Source organism: Ranitomeya variabilis, chromosome 4 (assembly GCF_051348905.1).
Source record: "Ranitomeya variabilis isolate aRanVar5 chromosome 4, aRanVar5.hap1, whole genome shotgun sequence".
Taxonomy (NCBI): domain Eukaryota; kingdom Metazoa; phylum Chordata; class Amphibia; order Anura; family Dendrobatidae; genus Ranitomeya; species Ranitomeya variabilis.
Genome location: NC_135235.1, coordinates 533,627,043 through 533,646,671, shown reverse-complemented (window position 1 = coordinate 533,646,671; position 19,629 = coordinate 533,627,043). Strand labels below are relative to the sequence as shown.

The following is a 19,629-nucleotide window of genomic DNA, read 5'->3' as shown; positions in this document are numbered from 1 at the left end:
CAATTTCTTCGGGTGAAAAGAGCAAACAATACAGCCGAAGGTTTTTCCAGGCAATCAATGGAGATGAAAAATAGATTCAGGCAAAGGGGGTATCCTGAAAGTTTGGTTCAGTCAGCCTTAGAGAGAGCTATAATAGGCGATGAGAAGAAACTGATTAAAGACAAGAGATTTGCGTTTTGTTTTCGTTTTAGTGCTATGGATAATCAGATACGCTCATCGATTAGGAGGAACTGGCACCTATTAGAACGCGATAAGAATATAGCAGATATCGCAGGGAGGGGTCCCCTAATAGCCAATAGGCGCAGCATGAGACTGAGAGATAGGCTGGTCAGGAATCGCATTGCGAAACAAACCAACAATTGGCTAGGTTCCAGTATCCCGAAGGGAAACTATAAATGTGGACACTGCCCGTTTTGCGATCAGCACATTACAGAGCGTGTACTACGTATGGGAAGTACGGATCATCTTGTTGAGTTCATAACTTGTAAAACCGACCATGTAGTGTACGTTATTTATTGTCCCCGTAAGTACTTCTATATAGGGAAAACCATCCGTCCCCTATATGTCAGATTCCGTGAACATTCCAGGTCTGTACTTTCTGGTAAAGGTGTCCCCAGATTAATTTCTCATATCAAGGACGTACATGGTGGTAATCCCGCAGTGCTGACATTTGCAGGAGTTGAAAGGGTGAATTCCCCTATTCGGGGAGGAAACTGGGACAATTCTCTCCTGAGGCAAGAAGCCAAGTGGATTATGCGTACTGGGGCAATGGGTCCACTTGGCTTTAATGATAGAGTGGATATGTCTATTTTTTTTAAATGTCTTTTTGGTTATTTCCTACGAATATGGGAAACATTGTATTTGCATATTGTCTAAAACGTTTTTTGGTAATATTATTGATGTTTTTGTTAACCGTTTAAAGATAAGAAGTTTCTCTTAGCGTTATTCTCTTGTTGTAATATCTTAATAATATTGATAGTGTATTTTTGGTGTTTTTAACAAGTGCTTTTTAATGTTTGTATTTCTCGGTAAGTGGGAGGGTGTGGGTGTGTGGGGGCTGTGTCATTTGTCGGCATATCCCGTTCACCACCCAGCCCTCACTCATACAGACCCGTTGAAGCGCTAGCACTGCGCGAAACGGCTGTCGTCTCCTCCTGCTCGCCCGAGCTCCACTCCTCTCCTCCCGACAATGAAGTTTTATCCATGAAGGTTTAATAAAGCTGACTTTTTGAAGATTGGTGAGTGCATTCCATTTTTGCCTTTATTCATTTTATTTATGCTTAGATGTATCCACAATGTAGAAACAGACACATCCGAGGCAGCCACAAAATATAACAAGATGTAATATATGTTATGATGGCAGCACAGTGGCTCAGTGGTTACAATGTTGCTTTGCAGCACTGGGGTCCTGAGGAAGTCCCACCAGTGATCACATCTGCAAGGAGTTTCTATGTTCTCCCCATGTTTGCCTGGGTTACTTCAGGGTTCTCTAGATTCCACAAACATCCCATACTGATAGAATTTAGATTGTGAGCCCCAATGGGTACAGGTGATGATAATATCAGTAAAGCGCTGGGGAATATGATTGCTCTAAATAAGCAAGTATAAGGATATGTGCACACGTCAGGATTTCTTGCAGAAATTTTCCTGACAAAATCCGGACATTTGTGACAGAAATCCGCATGCGTTTTTTTTTGCGTTTTTTTTCACGTTTTTTGTGCGGATTTTTTGCGGAATTTTTGAGTTTTTTTCCAGACACTCCAATTTCATGGGAAATCCGCAAAAAATCAGCAAAAATAATGAACATGTTGCTTCTTTTTCCGGATTGCGTTTTTTTTGCGGAAAAAAATGCAACATTTGCACAAAAAATGCGGAATGCATTCTAAATGATAGGATGCATAATGTATGCGTTTTTTGTGCAGAATTATAGCGTTTTTATTGGGGAAATCCGCAAAAAAATGCAAAAAATCCTGAAGAAATCCTGACGTGTGCACATACCCTAGGGGTACTGTCTCACAAAACGATTTACCAACGATCACGACCAGCGATACGACCTGGCCGTGATCGTTGGTAAGTCGTTGTGTGGTCACTGGGGAGCTGTCACACAGACAGCTCTCCAGTGACCAACGATGCCGAGGTCCCCAGGTAACCAGGGTAAACATCGGGTTACTGAGCGCAGGGCCGCGCTTAGTAACCCGATGTTTACCCTGGTTACCAAAAAAAACAAACAGTACATACTCACATTCCGGTGTCCGTCAGGTCCCTTGCCGTCTGCTTCCCACACTGACTGACTGCCGGCCGTAAAGTGAAAGCAGAGCACAGCGGTGACGTCACCGCTGTGCTCTGCTTTCACTTTACGGCCGGCAGTCAGTCAGTGCGGGAAGCAGACGGCAAGGGACCTGACAGACACCGGAATGTGAGTATGTACTGTTTTTTTTTTTTTTACATTTACGATGGTAACCAGGGTAAACATCGGTTTACTAAGCGCGGCCCTGCGCTTAGTAACCCGATGTTTACCCTGGTTACAAGCGAACGCATCGTTGGATCGGTGTCACACACACCGATCCAACGATGACAGCGGGAGATCCAGGGACGAAAGAAAGTTCCAAACGATCTGCTACGACGTACGATTCTCAGCGGGGTCCCTGATCGCTGCTGCGTGTCAGACACAGCGATATCGTATGGATATCGCTGGAACGTCACGGATCGTGCCGTCGTAGCGACAAAAGTGCCACTGTGAGACAGTACCCTAAGAAAAAAACTAAACAAATAACATGTTGTACGCTTTCCATTGTAGTGCTTGTGTACAGACTAAGCCATTTAGGGTTTTTTCAAACCTCAACACAAATGAACTTTTGATATATTTACTGGGATCAAATCAGGGTATAGTGAATATACTATGAATGTCTGTGTAAGGTCTAACAAAGAAAAAAAAACAGATTAGCTTATTATTATTATTATTATTATTAGGGTAGCTGTCAAGTCAGAATCCCGAATTTAACAAAAGGAAGGGCGGTTTAAGGTTTCCAGATTCTCATTGTAGATATCAGTCAATGCTGATAGTAACAAATAACATTATAATTCTGCTGTGACCCCTTCCTTTGCTGTCATCTGGGCACAACACTGAGCAGTTTTGGCCGTGGACCCAATAATGCCAACTGGTAATTTCATTCTAGTTCTGTTCACGAATGAATGATCTGTGCAGGAGACAAAAAGTAATTGATAAGAGGCGAAATATAATATGAAAATTGCCTCTTCAGAGAGGAAGAAGAAATAGGCATTTATTTCCAACGAGATGGTGTATCGGGTATTCTAGAATATGCATGTCCACGTAGTATATTGCCCAGCCCACGTAGTATATTGCCCAGCCACATAGTATACTGCCCAGCCACATAGTATATTGCACAGCCCACGTAGTATATTGCCCAGCCACGTAGTATATTGCCCAGCCACGTAGTATATTGCCCAGTAACGTAGTATATTGCCCAGTGATGTAGTATACAGCACAGAGCCACATAGTATATTGCACAGCGACGTAGTATACAGCACAGCCACGTAGTATATTGGCCAGTCACATAGTATATTGCCCAGCTACGTAGTATATTGCACAGCGACGTAGTATACAGCACAGAGCCACGTAGTATATTGCCCAGCCATGTAGTATATTGGCCAGTCACGTAGTATATTGCCCAACCACGTAGTATATTGCAGCAGCGACGTAGTATACAGCACAGAGCCACGTAGTATATTGCCCAGTTATGTAATATATTGCCCAGTGACGTAGTATATTGCCCAGCCACGTAGTATATTGCCCAGTTACGTAGTATATTGCCCAGTGACGTAGTATACAGCACAGAGCCACGTAGTATATTGCCCAGTTACGTAGTATATTGCCCAGCCACACAGTATATTGCCCAGTTATGTAGTATATTGCCCAGTGACATAGTATACAGCACAGAGCCATGTAGTATATTGCACAGTGACGTAGTATACAGCACAGAGCTATGAAGTATATTGCCCAGCCATGTACTATATTGGCCAGTCACGTAGTATATTGCCCAGCTACGTAGTATATTGCCCAGCCACGTATGTTACAGGTTAAAAAATAAAAATTAAACATATACTCACCTTCCGAGGGCCCCTTGTAGTTCTGTCGCCTCCTTCTCGCTCAGGCGCGCAGGACCTGTGATGACATCACGGTCACATGACCGTGACATCACGGCAGGTCCTTCTCGCGCAGGCGCGCAGGACCTGTGACGACGTGGCGGTCACATGACCGTGACATCATGGCAGGTCCTTCTCGCAGACCATCCTTGCCAACGGAACCTGCCGCTTGCATGGACCGATCACCGGAGCGTCGCGAGGAGCGGGAAAGGCGGCGGAAGGTGAGTATACAGTATAATGATTTATTTTTTTTATTTTTAACATTAGATGTTTTTACTATTGACGCTGCATAGGCAGCATCAATAGTAAAAACTTGGTCACACAGGGTTAATAGCGGCGGTAACGGAGTGAGTTACCCGCGGCATAACGCGGTCTGTTACCGCTGGCATTAACCCTGTGTGAGCTGTGACTGTGGGGAGTATGGAGCGGGCGCCGGGCACTGACTGCAGGGGAGTAAGGAGGGACTAATCGGACTGTGGCCATCACTGATTGGTCACGGCAGCCATGACAGGCAGCTGGCGAGACCAATCAGCGACTTGGATTCCATGACAGACAGAGGCCGCGACCAATGAATATCCGTGACAGACAGAAAGACAGAAGTGACCCTTAGACAATTATATAGTAGATAGGACCAACACAGACGTCCATGCACTAGAATAGTGGTTCCCAAACTCCAGTCCTCCCCGCCCTAACCACGTCATGTTTTCATGATTTCCTTAGCATTCTACAGATGATGGAATTATTATCAAGGCATCAGAAATCGCAACGGGTTCTCTCACATGTCCAATACTAAGGAAATCCTGAAAATATGATCTGTTGGGGGCTGTAAGGCCTGAAGTTTGGGAAGCACCACACTAAAGGTAAACAATGAAGGATCCAATTTATGACACCAAGAAGAGATCTTCAGCAACATGAGGATCTGATATGTAAAATATATAGAATAACTGTATAAACTTGCTGAAACTAACATTTTTGTAATTCCATGGGTTCATGCAAATCTGCAATAACTAAAAACAGGTAAGTGTAACTGGGGAAAGGGCTTCTTTTGCATCCTATGACCTTATCTGATGGAGGGTGATCTCAGGGTGTGTGCTCCTATAGTCTAGAAAAAGATAAGAGCACCAAGTGCCAAAGGTTATTGAGACAGTCATGTTGCACTGAGACGAGAAAGAAGTCTATCAACCATAGGACTGCTTGAAAATCAGCCTTTCCTGCAATGGCAGGACCTGGCTACAGGACTGTTCTGCTACTGATTTTTATACTGGAAGGACCAGTAGTACCAGCACTGGCACAGTGGATAATATTTGGTGGCAACAGAGCCAAGGAAGCAACCACAACTGTACGTAACATTCCAGAGGAAACAGGTACGGAATGGGAACACGACAGCTGTATGTATTACTGACTTCCGTGGGAGCTCCATAGATGTGAACTTAGTAAATGAGAAGTATGACTTTCTCATTATTAATTATGAGATCCAGATTATGTCGAGTTAACCATTTTTGTACACCTGTTGCAACAAGTTCTATCATCCAAACATTTTCATCTGTAATTCTTTAGAAGACAGAGCTTGAGTTGACACAAAACTTAAGTAAAAGGATAAAAGGGGTTGTCTACTTTGACGATAGGCTGGTGTTGAGACTCGCCTCACTCAGCTGTAATCTGTTGGGTAATAGAACAGTAAATGACTGATTCATTTGTAGCCCACATAGAACTAGAGCATTCCATAGTGCTCATTAAAGTTAATGGTCTGGCTAGAGACCAGACCATTTCACCTCCCTGGGCTCATTAATAGGGGGATTCCACTACTTTGCGTATATGTGCCCATAATCAGGAAATAGCAGCGCTTTGGACGCAGTGTAATGTGGATTTACCTCATCCAATACATTCTATTGCGGAAATTTATGTTGCGAAGACGTTAGTCTCTAAAACAGCAATTGACACGCCACGGCTCGTAAACCTGATCCGCAGGTGAGTTTATGCAGCGTGAAATAGAAGCACAGTGGACATGGGATTTCTATATATCCCATCCACTGTGCTTGTATCATAGAACGCAGCGTTTTGGAAGCAGCACAGGTGAGTTGCAACCAAAATGCTGCTATTCCAGATCGTGGGCAAGTACCCTTTAACCCCTTTCTGACCTCGGACAGCATAGTTCGTCCGAGGTCAGAACTCCCGCTTTGATGTGGGCTCCGGTGGTGAGCCCCCATCAAAGCCGGGACAAGTCAGCTGTTTTGAACAGCTGACGTGTGCCCGCAATAGCGGCGGGTGGAATAGCGATTCACCCATCGCTATTAACTAGTTAAGTGCCGCTGTCAAACGATGACAGCGGCATTTAACTACCGCTTTCGACCATCGGGCCGGAAATGAGCACATCACTGACCCCATCATGTGATTGGGGGTCAGCGTGGCGTCGGCATGACAATCAGAGGGCTATTGAAGACCTCTATGGTTGTTGATGCCGGCTTGCTGTGAGGGGCCACCCTGTGGTCGGCGCTCATAGCAATGCAGTAATTCAGCTACATAGGAGCGATCTATGCTTCGTTCCTATGTATATAGCATAGGATGCTATATGTAGCAGAGCCAATCGAGTTGTGCCAGCTTCTAGCCTCCCATGGAGGCTATTGAAGCATGGCAAAAGTAAAAAAAAAGTTATGAAAAAAATAAAAAAATATGAAAGTTTAAATCACCCCCCTTTCGCCCCATTCAAAATAAAACAATAAAAAAGAATCAAACCTACACATATTTCGAATCACCGCATTCAGAATCGCCCGATCTATCAATAAAAAAAAAGGATTAACCTGATCACTAAACGGCATAGCAAGAAAAAAATTAAAACCGCCAGAATTACTTTTTTTTGGTTGCTGTGACATTGCATTAAAATGCAATAATGGGCGATTAAAAGAACATATCTGCACCAAAATTGTATCAATAAAAACATCAGCTCAGCACGCAAAAAATAAGCCCCCATCCGACCCGAGATCACGAAAAATGAAGACGCTACAGGTATCGGAAAATTGCGCAATTTGTTTTTGTTTTTTTAGCAAAGTTTGGAATTTTTTTTTACCACTTAGATAAACAAGACCCTAGACATGACAAGAAAAAACAAGTGTGGGATTGAACTTTTTTTGCAATTTCACCGCACTTGGAATTTTTTTCCTGTTTTCTAATACACGACATGCTAAAACCAATGATGTCGTTCAAAAGTAGAACTTGTCCCGCAATAAAATAAGCCCTCACATGGCCATATTGACGGAAAAATAAAAAGTTGTGGCTTTGGGAAGGAGGGGAGCAGAAAACGAAAACGCAAAACCGAAAAAAAGCTAGGGTCATGAAGGGGTTAAGGTGACTATACAGATTAACTAAATGTCAAATGAACCTGCCATTTTTTTGCTGAACCAAATTAAATTTTTAATGTGAAATGCTTCACCGATACATGAACTGGGAGGGGGAAGAATGGTTATGTTCAATCACAACATCCAATTTGTTTGTTCCCGCAGAAATAAGGCACTGTGTAAAAATACACAGAGCATGCATATACCCACTGAAAAAACATGCATTTGTGGCTGAAGCTAATGTTCATGTGTGTGGCAGTTTTTCAATCTTATATGTTGTGGACCTACTGACTTTGGCATTTAAATTTAAGTGGCAGATCTTGTTCCTTTAACTGTTATGCTTTTATATAATATTTCTAGACACAGATCCAGAGGACGAGGATGACTGGGAGGATGACATCGAAATGACTTCTCAATTAGGGAACTTTAATGGTGAAGAACCTCATGAAGAAGTCAGAAAGACTACAACCATTAAACAACAAACTTCAGCTTTGAAAAGAACAACTGAAGAATCACAGATATCTACAAGCAAGCGGGAGAATGAAGATGGGCACGATGACCTCAAAATTTTTAAGGAGACAATACAGGACATCAAAAATTCTGTAAATACAGAAGAGGAAGATGATGACACAAAAAGCTTCAATCTTTCAACTAGATCTCCAATCATAGATGAAGATGATAAACCAGAACCTCCAGCTTTTTCCACAAATATATCTGATATGAATGGAAGAGTGCAGCAAGAGCACCATGCTCATACTGGAAACCCACCAGAAATGGAGACTGAGAATCAGGCTACACATCTCACCACTATAAGCCCACAAGAACTAGAGGCTGAGGAGCAGACTACACATCTCACTACTAAAAGCCCACGAGAACTTGAGGCTGAGGAGCAGACTACTCATCTCACCACTAAGAAAGAAACAACACCTCCTATACCATCTACTATAGATAATGTTGATAGCAAAATGATGAGGAAGGTAACAGGCTTTTTTTCTCAAAGCAAAATAAAGTGACATAAAATAAGTGTTGATTGAAACACGTTTCTTTTTCCATTGTTTTGCTGAGATATGGGCTTTTGAACTTTAGGGTGCACAGTATACAAATTTTACTTCAACCAACGGGGTGGTAACAGAGATTCTTCTCTGGGGTTATTTGTTTTTTTTTCACCTCTATGACTCTCCCCAATCATAAGAAGGCAGCCACATAGAGGAGAAAAAAGCAAATGCCACAGAAAAGGTCCAAAACAGCCATTTTTCAGCATGATCTGGTGAAACATGATGTGTCTCACTTGACCACACTGAGAAACCCTTACTTTCATCACTTCTTGTCATTACAATGTCGGGATAGGAGGAGAGGAGAGGTATGTGAGCAGTGAAGATCATTCTGTGAGCAGCATTTGTCCCATTCAGCACTCTAGGCCTACTATAGGTATTGCGGAGTAAAAAGAATGAAGATATGCCTTTATGATCTTCACTCCTCTTGTGCTCCCATCCTGCAGCTCTCCATCTCTCATGGCACCGATATTACAGAAAGTTATGGGAGTGAGACACATCAAGTCTCACCAGATTACTCTGAAAATGCCTGTTTTTGATCTGCTCTGTGGACGTTTGCTTTACATTCCTTTTTATGACACTATTTTCATTCCAAATTCCATATCTCAGCAAAGCAGTGGAGACAATGTTTTTAAACCATTGCTTCAGCCACTTTTTACTGATTTGTACAGTATTAAATAACAAACAACTTGTGAAAATTTTTTCCTTGAAAGATACATTTTTAATGGATTTATTTTCTGAAGAACTGTATGACTCTACATGTCTAATAAATAAACCCAGCCTTAATGGAGACATTTTTGCAGTCATACTAATCTCAGACATTATTACCAGAATGAACAAGGAGCAAAGTCTTAAAGATAAGGCAGCAACCCACTCCTTGTATACTGCTTTAGATTCACATTCCTTTGTTATACAGTTATAGTAGCACAATCCTGTGCATGTCATAGCAGGACACTGAACCCTCCTGCAATGTCATTTGTGCTACATTTTTTACAAAACTGGTTTCAAAGATGGAGAACACAATCATATTTGCATTTTGTTGGTAAATTTTAAGATGATTCTAAAGACCGGCCATTAATGTCAATATTTTATTTGAAATGGTCACTGTTGCTTCAATCAGTGTTTTCTAATCTGAACATAATGTCAAAGTATGTTACTACCCAAAATATCTTTCATTGCAAAGACATTGTGATATATTGCAGGAAGCTGTGGTTTCTGCTCCTGCTCTCCTGTCTGCAAAACTAAACAGCATCATGAAAGAGAGATGAGCCTTCAGTTCAGGGCAGGCACGTAATTAGACAATGGCACAAGCGATGCATGCTTAGAAGTGAGGGGAAGGAAGCTTTAGCACCTATTGTGCTGTCGGAATACCAATTAAGAAGAACTACTTAATTATTAGACTGGACATATCAGACTCATATATGCTCTAAAAGCAATTTAAACCCCTTGTGTGGGAATAGGCAGCAAGACCATGTTATTACCCTGTCAAAATGACAAGTACGCTTACATTTATTATTTTCTTTTTCTATGTGCTTTGATTTAATTTAAAAGTATTTTGACCAACATCTACTATATAATCGTTTAATTCTGTCTGTTTGTCTGTAATGGAAATCCCGCGTCTCTGATTGGTCACGACAGCTGGCCGCGACCAATCAGTGATATTGGCGCGGAATTTAACCCCCACTCACAGCGCAACGTAGTTCACTCACATGTACTGAACAAGTTCTGTCAGTCACAGTGTGATGTAGTTCAGTCACATTTACTGGACAAGTTCTGTCAGTCACAGTGCCACATAGCTCACTCACGTTTACTGAACAAATTCTGTCAGTCACAGTGTCACGTAGTTCACTCACGGTTACTGGACAAGTTCTGTCAGTCACAGTACCACATAGTTCACTCACGGTTACTGAACAAATTCTGTCAGTCACAGTGCCACGTAGTTCACTCAAGTTTACTGGACAAGTTCTGTCAGTCACAGTGTGATGTACACTCACCGGCCACTTTATTAGGTACACCATGCTAGTAACGGGTTGGACCCCCTTTTGCCTTCAGAACTGCCTCAATTCTTCGTGGCATAGATTCAACAAGGTGCTGGAAGCATTCCTCAGAGATTTTGGTCCATATTGACATGATGGCATCACACAGTTGCCGCAGATTTGTCGGCTGCACATCCCAAAGATGCTCCATACAAGGCAGGATGGATCCATGCTTTCATCGTGTTTACGCCAAATTCTGCCCCTACCATCCGAAAGTCGCAGCAGAAATCGAGACTCATCAGACCAAGCAACGTTTTCCAATCTTCTACTGTCCAATTTCGATGAGCTTGTACAAATTGTAGCCTCAGTTTCCTGTTCTTAGCTGAAAGGAGTGGTACCCGGTGTGGTCTTCTGCTGCTGTAGCCCATCTGCCTCAAAGTTCGACGCACTGTGCGTTCAGAGATGCTCTTAGGCCTACCTTGGTTGTAACGGGTGGCGATTTGAGTCACTGTTGCCTTTCTATCAGCTCGAACCAGTCTGCCCATTCTCCTCTGACCTCTGGCATCAACAAGGCATTTCCGCCCACAGAACTGCCGCTCACTGGATTTTTTTTCTTTTTCGGACCATTCTCTGTAAACCCTAGAGATGGTTGTGCGTGAAAATCCCAGTAGATCAGCAGTTTCTGAAATACTCAGACCAGCCCTTCAGGCACCAACAACCATGCCACGTTCAAAGGCACTCAAATCACCTTTCTTCCCCATACTGATGCTCGGTTTGAACTGCAGGAGATTGTCTTGACCATGTCTACATGCCTAAATGCACTGAGTTGCCGCCATGTGATTGGCTGATTAGAAATTAAGTGTTAACAAGAAGTTGGACAGGTGTACCTAATAAAGTGGCCAGTGAGTGTAGTTCAGTCACATTTACTGGACAAGTTCTGTCAGTCACAGTGCCACATAGCTCACTCACGTTTACTGAACAAGTTCTGTCAGTGACGGTGCCACGTAGTTAAGTCACGCTTACTGAACAAGTTCTGTCAGTCACAGTGCCACATAGTTCACTCACGTTTACTGAACAAATTCTGTCAGTCACAGTGCCACGTAGTTCACTCAAGTTTACTGGACAAGTTCTGTCAGTCACAGTGCCACGTAGTTCACTCACGTTTACTTCATAAATAAACTACTACATACATATTCTAGAATACCCGATGCGTTAGAATCGGGCCACCATCTAGTTATAAATATCCTTCCAACCTGATGCTTCCTCTCAAAATTCCTCACTGGTCCTTTGCCTCTCACTTACCTTGTTCTGAAGTTTTAAAACTAACGCCTATATAGTTATGTCACATCACGTGTTTCCCTTGGTATGTTACATCTTTATAGTCGAAATTTCATTATGTCACACTTATAGCTACTGGATGAGTTTGAGAATAGGGATAAGCGACCCTGGACTGTAAAGTTTGGGGTTCGCACTGATCACCTAGTGCCTGGTGCTGAACTCCCAACACAAACTTCTCCTAGAAATTCATTTTAGTGTTTGTTTGGCAGCCCCCTGGCCCTTACTACAACCAATTTACAACATCAAAGTCCGGCCATCATTGTCTTCTATGGGGTTCAGGTTTTGGTTAAAGTTCGGGTAGAGTTCTGGTACCAGAACCAAACTTTGGACTAAATTTTGGTTGAACCAGACGAACCCGAACTTCCACAAGTCAGAAGCAGGTGTATGGCCTCCCCATACTTGGAAGGTAATGGCTGTGTGTTACTCTAACAATTGCAGGTGGCGATTTTCGCTGCCCACGATTGTTAACCTGTTAAATGCCACTGTCAATCATACTGATGAGCAGAATGATATTGCAAGGTCATTTTTACCTTAAAATGTTCACCGTTTTTTTCACAATTTCTCACCACTTGGAAGTTGTTTGCCGTTTTCCAGTATACTATGTGGTAAAGTGAATGGTGCCATTCAGAAGTACAACTAGTCCCAAAAAAACAAGCTCACATACGTTTATGTGGACAGAAAAAAAAAGTTATGGCTCTTGGAAGTAGGAGAGAAAAAAAATGAAAATGCAAAAAAGGAAATTGGCCTAGTCCTGTAGGGGTTAACTCCGTTTTTTGGTGTAAAAAGGTCAGTTTGGAGTTCTCTAAATTTGGCATAAATTTGCAACTTTTCACTCCTTTTGTAATTTTATAAAAGTCGGTTGAGTTAACCCAGGGAAGTTTAATACGAAGTAAATATCCTCCTCTGTCTCTTCCCACTAGTCACTGCAGTAAGGCTAGGGTACAGCACTTATGGTACAAGAAACTGTACTATATATTTTAAAGGGAGTCATGTGCGCTGTTTTTTCTATCTCATACAGATTTTCAAAACTCCTGATTCCCTTCACAGTGTCATAGAGGAACCATAAGATCTGCCTAGTGGCAGCTGCAGGCACACAGAATTTTGGAAGTTTGGATGGGAGACAGGAGGTCCATGTATATAAAAAATTAATAATAAGAAGCAACTAATGAACTGAAATAATATAATATCCTATTTTATGCAGGTTAACATTGAAGAGAAAAAAACACTATTGCTACCATCTAACCCAGAAGTATTCAGGACAGACAGAAGGGACATGGGTAAGAGAAAAATAAATCATACAACTTAAATCTAACAAAAATATCATATAATGGTTTTCTTTAGGTTTGAGGATATTGGAATATGACTTTTTGTCATAGTGCTTTTTTATCCCAGTGGTATATTTAATCTATTTGTACGGCTCTTTTCTGTTTCTTATCTGCTTCCCATTTTTTTATATTGTCTTTGTCTTTTATATTCCTAAAATCAGTAAAACTGCACTGTCTACAGGATCTGTTCTTTAATATCTATCCAGGTTCACTTAACCAGCACGAAGACCCAACACTGATTGAGGGAATGCTTGGAAAACCTGAGTCTCAGACAAGTCCACAAAACGTAATATAATGTGTCTGAATGTTTCTACAAAATTGATGCTGTTATATGGTACATAATGGAGCCAACATTAGAGAAATAGGAAGTGGCCACCTTGCGTAGCAATGTGATTTTTGGGCACAATTTTAATATTTCTACAGCCAGCTGGATGCTGTAACAGAGTGGCTGATAATGATGATTAACAACTGTGCAAACAAATATAAATATAGATATTGAGATATAACATGCATAATACTAGGAGGAAAAGACTTATAGGATTGTACATTGGACAGTCATGTTTAACTTTGGGGATTGAAAGTTAAGGGCTTGTCTATCCACTGGTAAATACCATATTATCTATTAGTCGATATTATTTTAAAATGTTTTCTTTCTTTCTTTAGGGCAACTTTTCTCAGTGTGTTTGTCCTATGTTACCAGGACCCCAGGGACCAAAGGTCAGTCATGTATTGGATGATAATTAAGGATGAAACAAATTTAGAACATAAAGGCCAACATTTGGGTTACTGCCTAACTAAAAGTGAACTATATTCATATATTACTACAATAATCTATGGACAGTATACTTACTTTATGGTATTACTTTAAATTACTTAAAAACAGATTGTAACAGAATTTTCTAAAACTAAGGATTTGCATTTATTAGGGTGACAGGGGAGATCCCGGACTCACAGGACTTCCAGGTAGCCCAGGACGCATTGGTCCAGTTGGACTACCAGGACCACAAGGTCCCCCAGGAATTCCAGGGCACCCTGGTGCGGAAAGAATCTTTAGTGATGTCCCTGAAGAAGAGGTAAATGTTTGGTGAATGTAAGTCAATACTATACTATAATAGAACACAATTGCCTTCTAATGTTCATATTTTTATTATTGCAGACTCCTACACTCAGAGGTCCTCCAGGACCCCAGGGCTTTCCTGGACTTTCAGGTCCCCAGGGATTCTCTGGACCACAAGGGCCTGAAGGTCCACCTGGCATACCTGGGCTTCCAGGATCTCCAGGTCTACCAGGATCACCAGGGTCACCAGGGTTAAGAGGAGACCAAGGACCTGAGGGTATCCCTGGGTCAAGAGGATTTCCAGGCCAGCCAGGTCCTCAAGGTTTTGAAGGCCAACAAGGACCAGTAGGATTACGAGGACCAGAAGGCCCCCAGGGTCCACAAGGCCCCCAGGGAACTCAAGGTCTACAAGGACTATCAGGAACAGAAGGCAGTCCTGGTCTACCAGGGCCAATAGGAATGCCAGGTGCAGATGGCCCTCAAGGTTTGCCAGGACTTCCAGGTAAAGATGGTATCCCTGGACTTCAAGGACCACCTGGGTCAAAGGTAGTACAGTCGTATTGTGTAAAATGAAAGTTTACATTCATTTTTCACTGAGCAACTGACTAATTTCAAGTCAGATTTTTTAAATTTGTCTAAATTCTTTGCACTTCGGAGCTGAAATTGTGCCATTCGTGAAAAAAAGAAGTATCTTGATCATTTATTTAGCCTAATTTCTTCTGTTATAAATGTTGTACTTCTTCATGAAAATTATTTTTCTCATTAATACAACAGGGTGATAAAGGAGACATCGGGGCACTTGGTCTTCCAGGAGTTAGAGGACCGCAAGGTGAAAAGGGAGATCCAGGCCTGCCTGGGCCTTCTGGAGGTTCATGCTGTAAAGTAAATATCTCTTTTACAATTATCATATCACCCCACATTTTGACCAATCCTGACCTTCTCAAGTGCCATATGCTGGACTGCTACTTAAAAAATTATATGGTCATCAGTAAGACTATGTGCCCACAATCAGGAAATAGCATAGTTTTGGACAGATCATATTTTTGCTGCATCTAAAATGCTGCATTCTATTCACGCAGGTAAATCCATATGTGTTCACTGAACAATGTGGATTTACTGCATCCAGTTCATTCTATTGTGGAAATTTCTGTTGCGGAGACTAGCGTCCCTGCAACAGAAACTTACATCCTATGGCTCGTAATTCCACGGGTGAGTTTACGCAGCGTCAAATAGAAGCATAGTGGGCATGGGATTTCTATAAGTCCCATCCACTGTGCTTGTATCATAGAATGCAGTGCTTTGGACTCACATACCCTAAATAGTGAGTAAATGACAAAAAGAGCAATGGGGTCTTACATGGGTAAAAACTGGGATAGACATGCACAATTGTGCTCACCCAGTTGGGTTTGTGTGCACACAACCACTGATAAAGCTTAGGCTACTGCAGACCCACAAGGAGAAATCAAGAGAAACTGGAAAGAAATGGGTTAACCTACGCTGCTGTTAGATGACGATGAAAAGATCGGATTTCATAGACAATTGTTTTATTAGTCAACGGGTTTCGAATTATACAACTTCTTCATCAGGACAAACTACGGTGTTCACCGTGGTTTGTCCTGATAAGGAAGTTGTGTATCATCAGATCGCTTCAGTGTAGCAGAAATCATAATCTCCTATGAACGCCAGCCACAGCAAGATCTGCAATGGCAAGCACGGGGGTCTTCTGAAAACCCCGACTGTCATGCCAATGCATAGGCGCCCTGCGATCATGTGACAGGGGTGCCGATGGGCGGGGTTTGTGATCCGCATCCAGTTTGTGCGAGTTAAATGCCGCTATCAGTGATTGACAGTGGCATTTAACATGTCTCTTTTGTTAGGCACACATAAAATCAGCTCTCATGTGTCGGGAAAGATGCAGACTCGATGCTAGAGCCTGCATGATGATGTACCTATAGGTCATAGGTCGCGAAAGATTAAAACCAGTTAGTGAAATTCCTGCTAGGGTTTATCTCTTTGCTGTTTCTGTTCTTTACTTTGCACCTATCTTGTTTCTTTTTAGGAAGTAGGCTGCATATTATTTAACAGTACGTACTTTATTTTGTATTTCGTGGTTTATTTTGCTCACTCTAGGATCGTCATAATCCAGGCCAGGGTTTGTTTCTTGTTATTCTCTCCCTGGTCTGGTCATGCGAGGATTTATCTTCTTTGCCTCGTTTTGGGATCTGTTTGGCTATTTCAGCCCGCTGCTGTCTGCAGGCAGCATCAGTTATAGTTCCTGCCCAGGCTCGAGCGGCTGACCACGTTACTCCCTGATTTGTCCTCTGACCGTTTGCTCAGTTCCCTTGTCTTCCCATTCCTGCTACCCCGCTTGTCTGAGTGTTTTGTTCCCCGTCCTGTGACCCTTTGGTATCTGATCCGGCTTGACCTCAGACTTGTTTTACTGTCTGACGTCTCCAGCATCTCTGCTTCCGTCTGGCTTCGACTTCTCTGGCTTGTATTTGACCATGTGTGTAGCTGTTTCCCCTGGTACTGCATTTCCTGACCGTTCCTGACCTGGCTCGTGTGACCACTTTCTCGCCACTTGGTGGCACCTGCGCTGCTGTACTGCAGTGCTACGCTGTGAGTGCAACCTTTCTTATTTTCCAGCACCCCCTTGTGAAGGTTGTGCTATACTGCGTGATGGCAGCATTACAGGACCTTTGCTTTTTCAGCCAATTCTCCCTTTTGTAGGTAATTGACACTCTGCTTTGCCCTCCGATTCTTTAGGAGGAATATGAAGCAATCGACTGCCTTTCAGGCATCATAGGTCCAAGTGGCCATCTTCTAGTTTGTGGTTACACAGGAACCACTAGGGTCAGGATCTCTATTCTGTACAAGAACTGGGAGAGTCAATTGCAGTTTTTTTAGCTCTACCTATTATCCTGAGTGAGTTCCTACTCTAGCACAACAAAGTGGTTGTCCTCCCCATTGATCTCTTCAGAAAGTTGTGAAGCTTGCCGAATCCAATTGGAGTGCAAGGTACACTCTGTTAGGATTCGGCTGTGCTTGTTGGTTTCAGTGGTCATCACCTCTCCTGGGCAGGGGAGGAAGCAAAATATATTACAGCATAGGATCGCAGCTGATTCTTTTTGTGAAGCAAAACATTTCCCTGCATGTTTTTAAGCAATAATTTATGTCAAAGAAACAATCAGCTGTGATCCCCTGCTGTAATGTCTGTAAACTTTTTTGCTTCCTCTCTTGGCCAGGAGCAGGGCCGGACTGGGACTAAAATTCAGCCCTGGCATTTGAAGTTACACAGGCCCACTTGTCACATGGTGACTGTATAATATCTTTGTATACTTGTAGGCAGGGCCGGTTTTAGGCAAAGTGGGGCCCTACGCCTAGGCAACGTTTAAAATGGGGCCCCAAATGCTAACATATTGCACAATTGTACATCACACAAAAGCATTTCGGTTGTATTTACAAGCGCTGAGTTCAGGCCGCTAAATGAGTTTGATCAACAATACTGAAGTTGTTCAACGCTTGTTTCCCTCTTTCCACCAGCTGAGAAATAATGATGGGACAGCACGATCACTAATAGATCACTAACAGATCCCCATACAGTATCATGTTATCAGCAGCACATCTACAGTTTACACCGGCGATGTGCTGCTGAGAACAATGATTTTTGTTCCAGCAAAAACAATCTGAATATGCAGCATTTTACTTGTTTAGTAAAATACACCCCATAGTCCTCCATATATTATAATGTGCGCCACAGTCCTCCATATAGGATAATACACTCCCTATAGTCCTCCATATATTAAAATACACTGCTCAGTCCTCCATATAGCATAATACACTCCTCATGGTCCTCCATATAGCATAATACACTCCTCATAGTGCTCCATATAGTATAATGTACCGCCATAGTCATCCATGTAGTACAATTCACTTCCCATAGTATAATGCACCCCATAGTTCTTCATATAGTATAACGTATTCCCCATAATCCTCGATACAGTATAATGCAGCCCACATATAGTATAATGCAGCCACCACCCTACAGAATATAATGCAGCCCACCTCCCCATAATATATAATGCAGCCCCCCATAGTATAACACAGCCTCCCCCATAGAATATAATTTACCCCCACAATAGTATATAACAGCCACACAGTATATAACACTGCCTCCCCCATAGAATATAATATACCCCCATAGTATATAGCACAACCCACATAGCAGATAACACAGGCCACGTAGCAGTATACAGCACAGCCCATGTAGCAGTATACAGCACAGCCCACATAGTAGTATACAGCACAGCCCACCGTAGTAGTATACAGCAGAGCCCACACAGTAGTATATCGCACAGCCCACATAGTAGTATACAGCAGAGCCCACATAGTAGTATATAGCACAGCCCACACAGTAGTATACAGCAGAGCCCACACAGTAGTATACAGCACTGCCCACATAGTAGTATACAGCAGAGCCCACATAGTAGTGTATAGCACAGCCCACATAGTAGTGTATAGCACAGCCCACATAGTAGTATACAGCACAGCCCACATAGTAGTATATAGCACAGCCCACACAGTAGTATACAGCAGAGCCCACACAGTAGTATACAGCACTGCCCACATAGTAGTATACAGCAGAGCCCACATAGTAGTGTATAGCACAGCCCACATAGTAGTGTATAGCACAGCCCACATAGTAGTATACAGCAGAGCCCACATAGTAGTGTATAGCACTGCCCACATAGTAGTATATAGCACAGCCCACGTAGTAGTATACAGCACTGCCCACATAGTAGTATACAGCACTGCCCACATAGTAGTATACAGCACAGCCCACACAGTAGTATACAGCAGAGCCCACATAGTAGTATACAGCAGAGCCCACATAGTATTGTACAACAGAGACCACATAGTAGTATACAGCAGAGCCCACACAGTAGTATACAGCAGAGCCCACATAGTAGTGTATAGCACAGCCCACATAGTAGTATATTGCACTGCCCACATAGTAGTATACAGCACAGCCCACACAGTAGTATACAGCACTGCCCACATAGTAGTATACAGCAGAGCCCACATAGTAGTATACAGCAGAGCCCACATAGTAGTATACAGCAGAGCCCACATAGTAGTATACAACAGAGCCCACATAGTAGTATACAGCAGAGCCCACACAGTAGTATACAGCAGAGCCCACATAGTAGTGTATAGCACAGCCCACATAGTAGTATATAGCACAGCCCACACAGTAGTATATAGCACAGCCCACATAGTAGTATACAGCAGAATCCACATAGTAGTGTATAGCACAGCCCACATAGTAGTATATAGCAGAGCCCACACAGTAGTATACAGCACAGCCCACATAGTAGTATACAG

The 19,629-nt window shown here is 42.6% G+C and overlaps 1 protein-coding gene across 2 annotated transcripts in view; it reads left to right on the top strand.

The window, feature by feature from the left end:
• The first annotated feature begins 5,292 nt into the window (after positions 1-5,292).
• The window catches only part of LOC143765577 (uncharacterized), a 70,684-nt gene continuing 56,347 nt past the window's right edge, over positions 5,293-19,629 (top strand). The window contains exons 1-8 of one of the 2 annotated variants that reach the window (XM_077252411.1): positions 5,293-5,528; positions 7,857-8,473; positions 13,064-13,139; positions 13,394-13,473; positions 13,851-13,904; positions 14,114-14,260; positions 14,344-14,790; positions 15,019-15,126. In XM_077252411.1, coding sequence (XP_077108526.1) covers positions 5,381-5,528; positions 7,857-8,473; positions 13,064-13,139; positions 13,394-13,473; positions 13,851-13,904; positions 14,114-14,260; positions 14,344-14,790; positions 15,019-15,126 — 1,677 coding nt within the window. In that variant the 5' untranslated portion in view covers positions 5,293-5,380. Of the gene's footprint in view, positions 5,529-7,850; positions 8,474-13,063; positions 13,140-13,393; positions 13,474-13,850; positions 13,905-14,113; positions 14,261-14,343; positions 14,791-15,018; positions 15,127-19,629 lie in introns of both variants that reach the window. The other variant, XM_077252410.1, reaches the window with a different exon arrangement.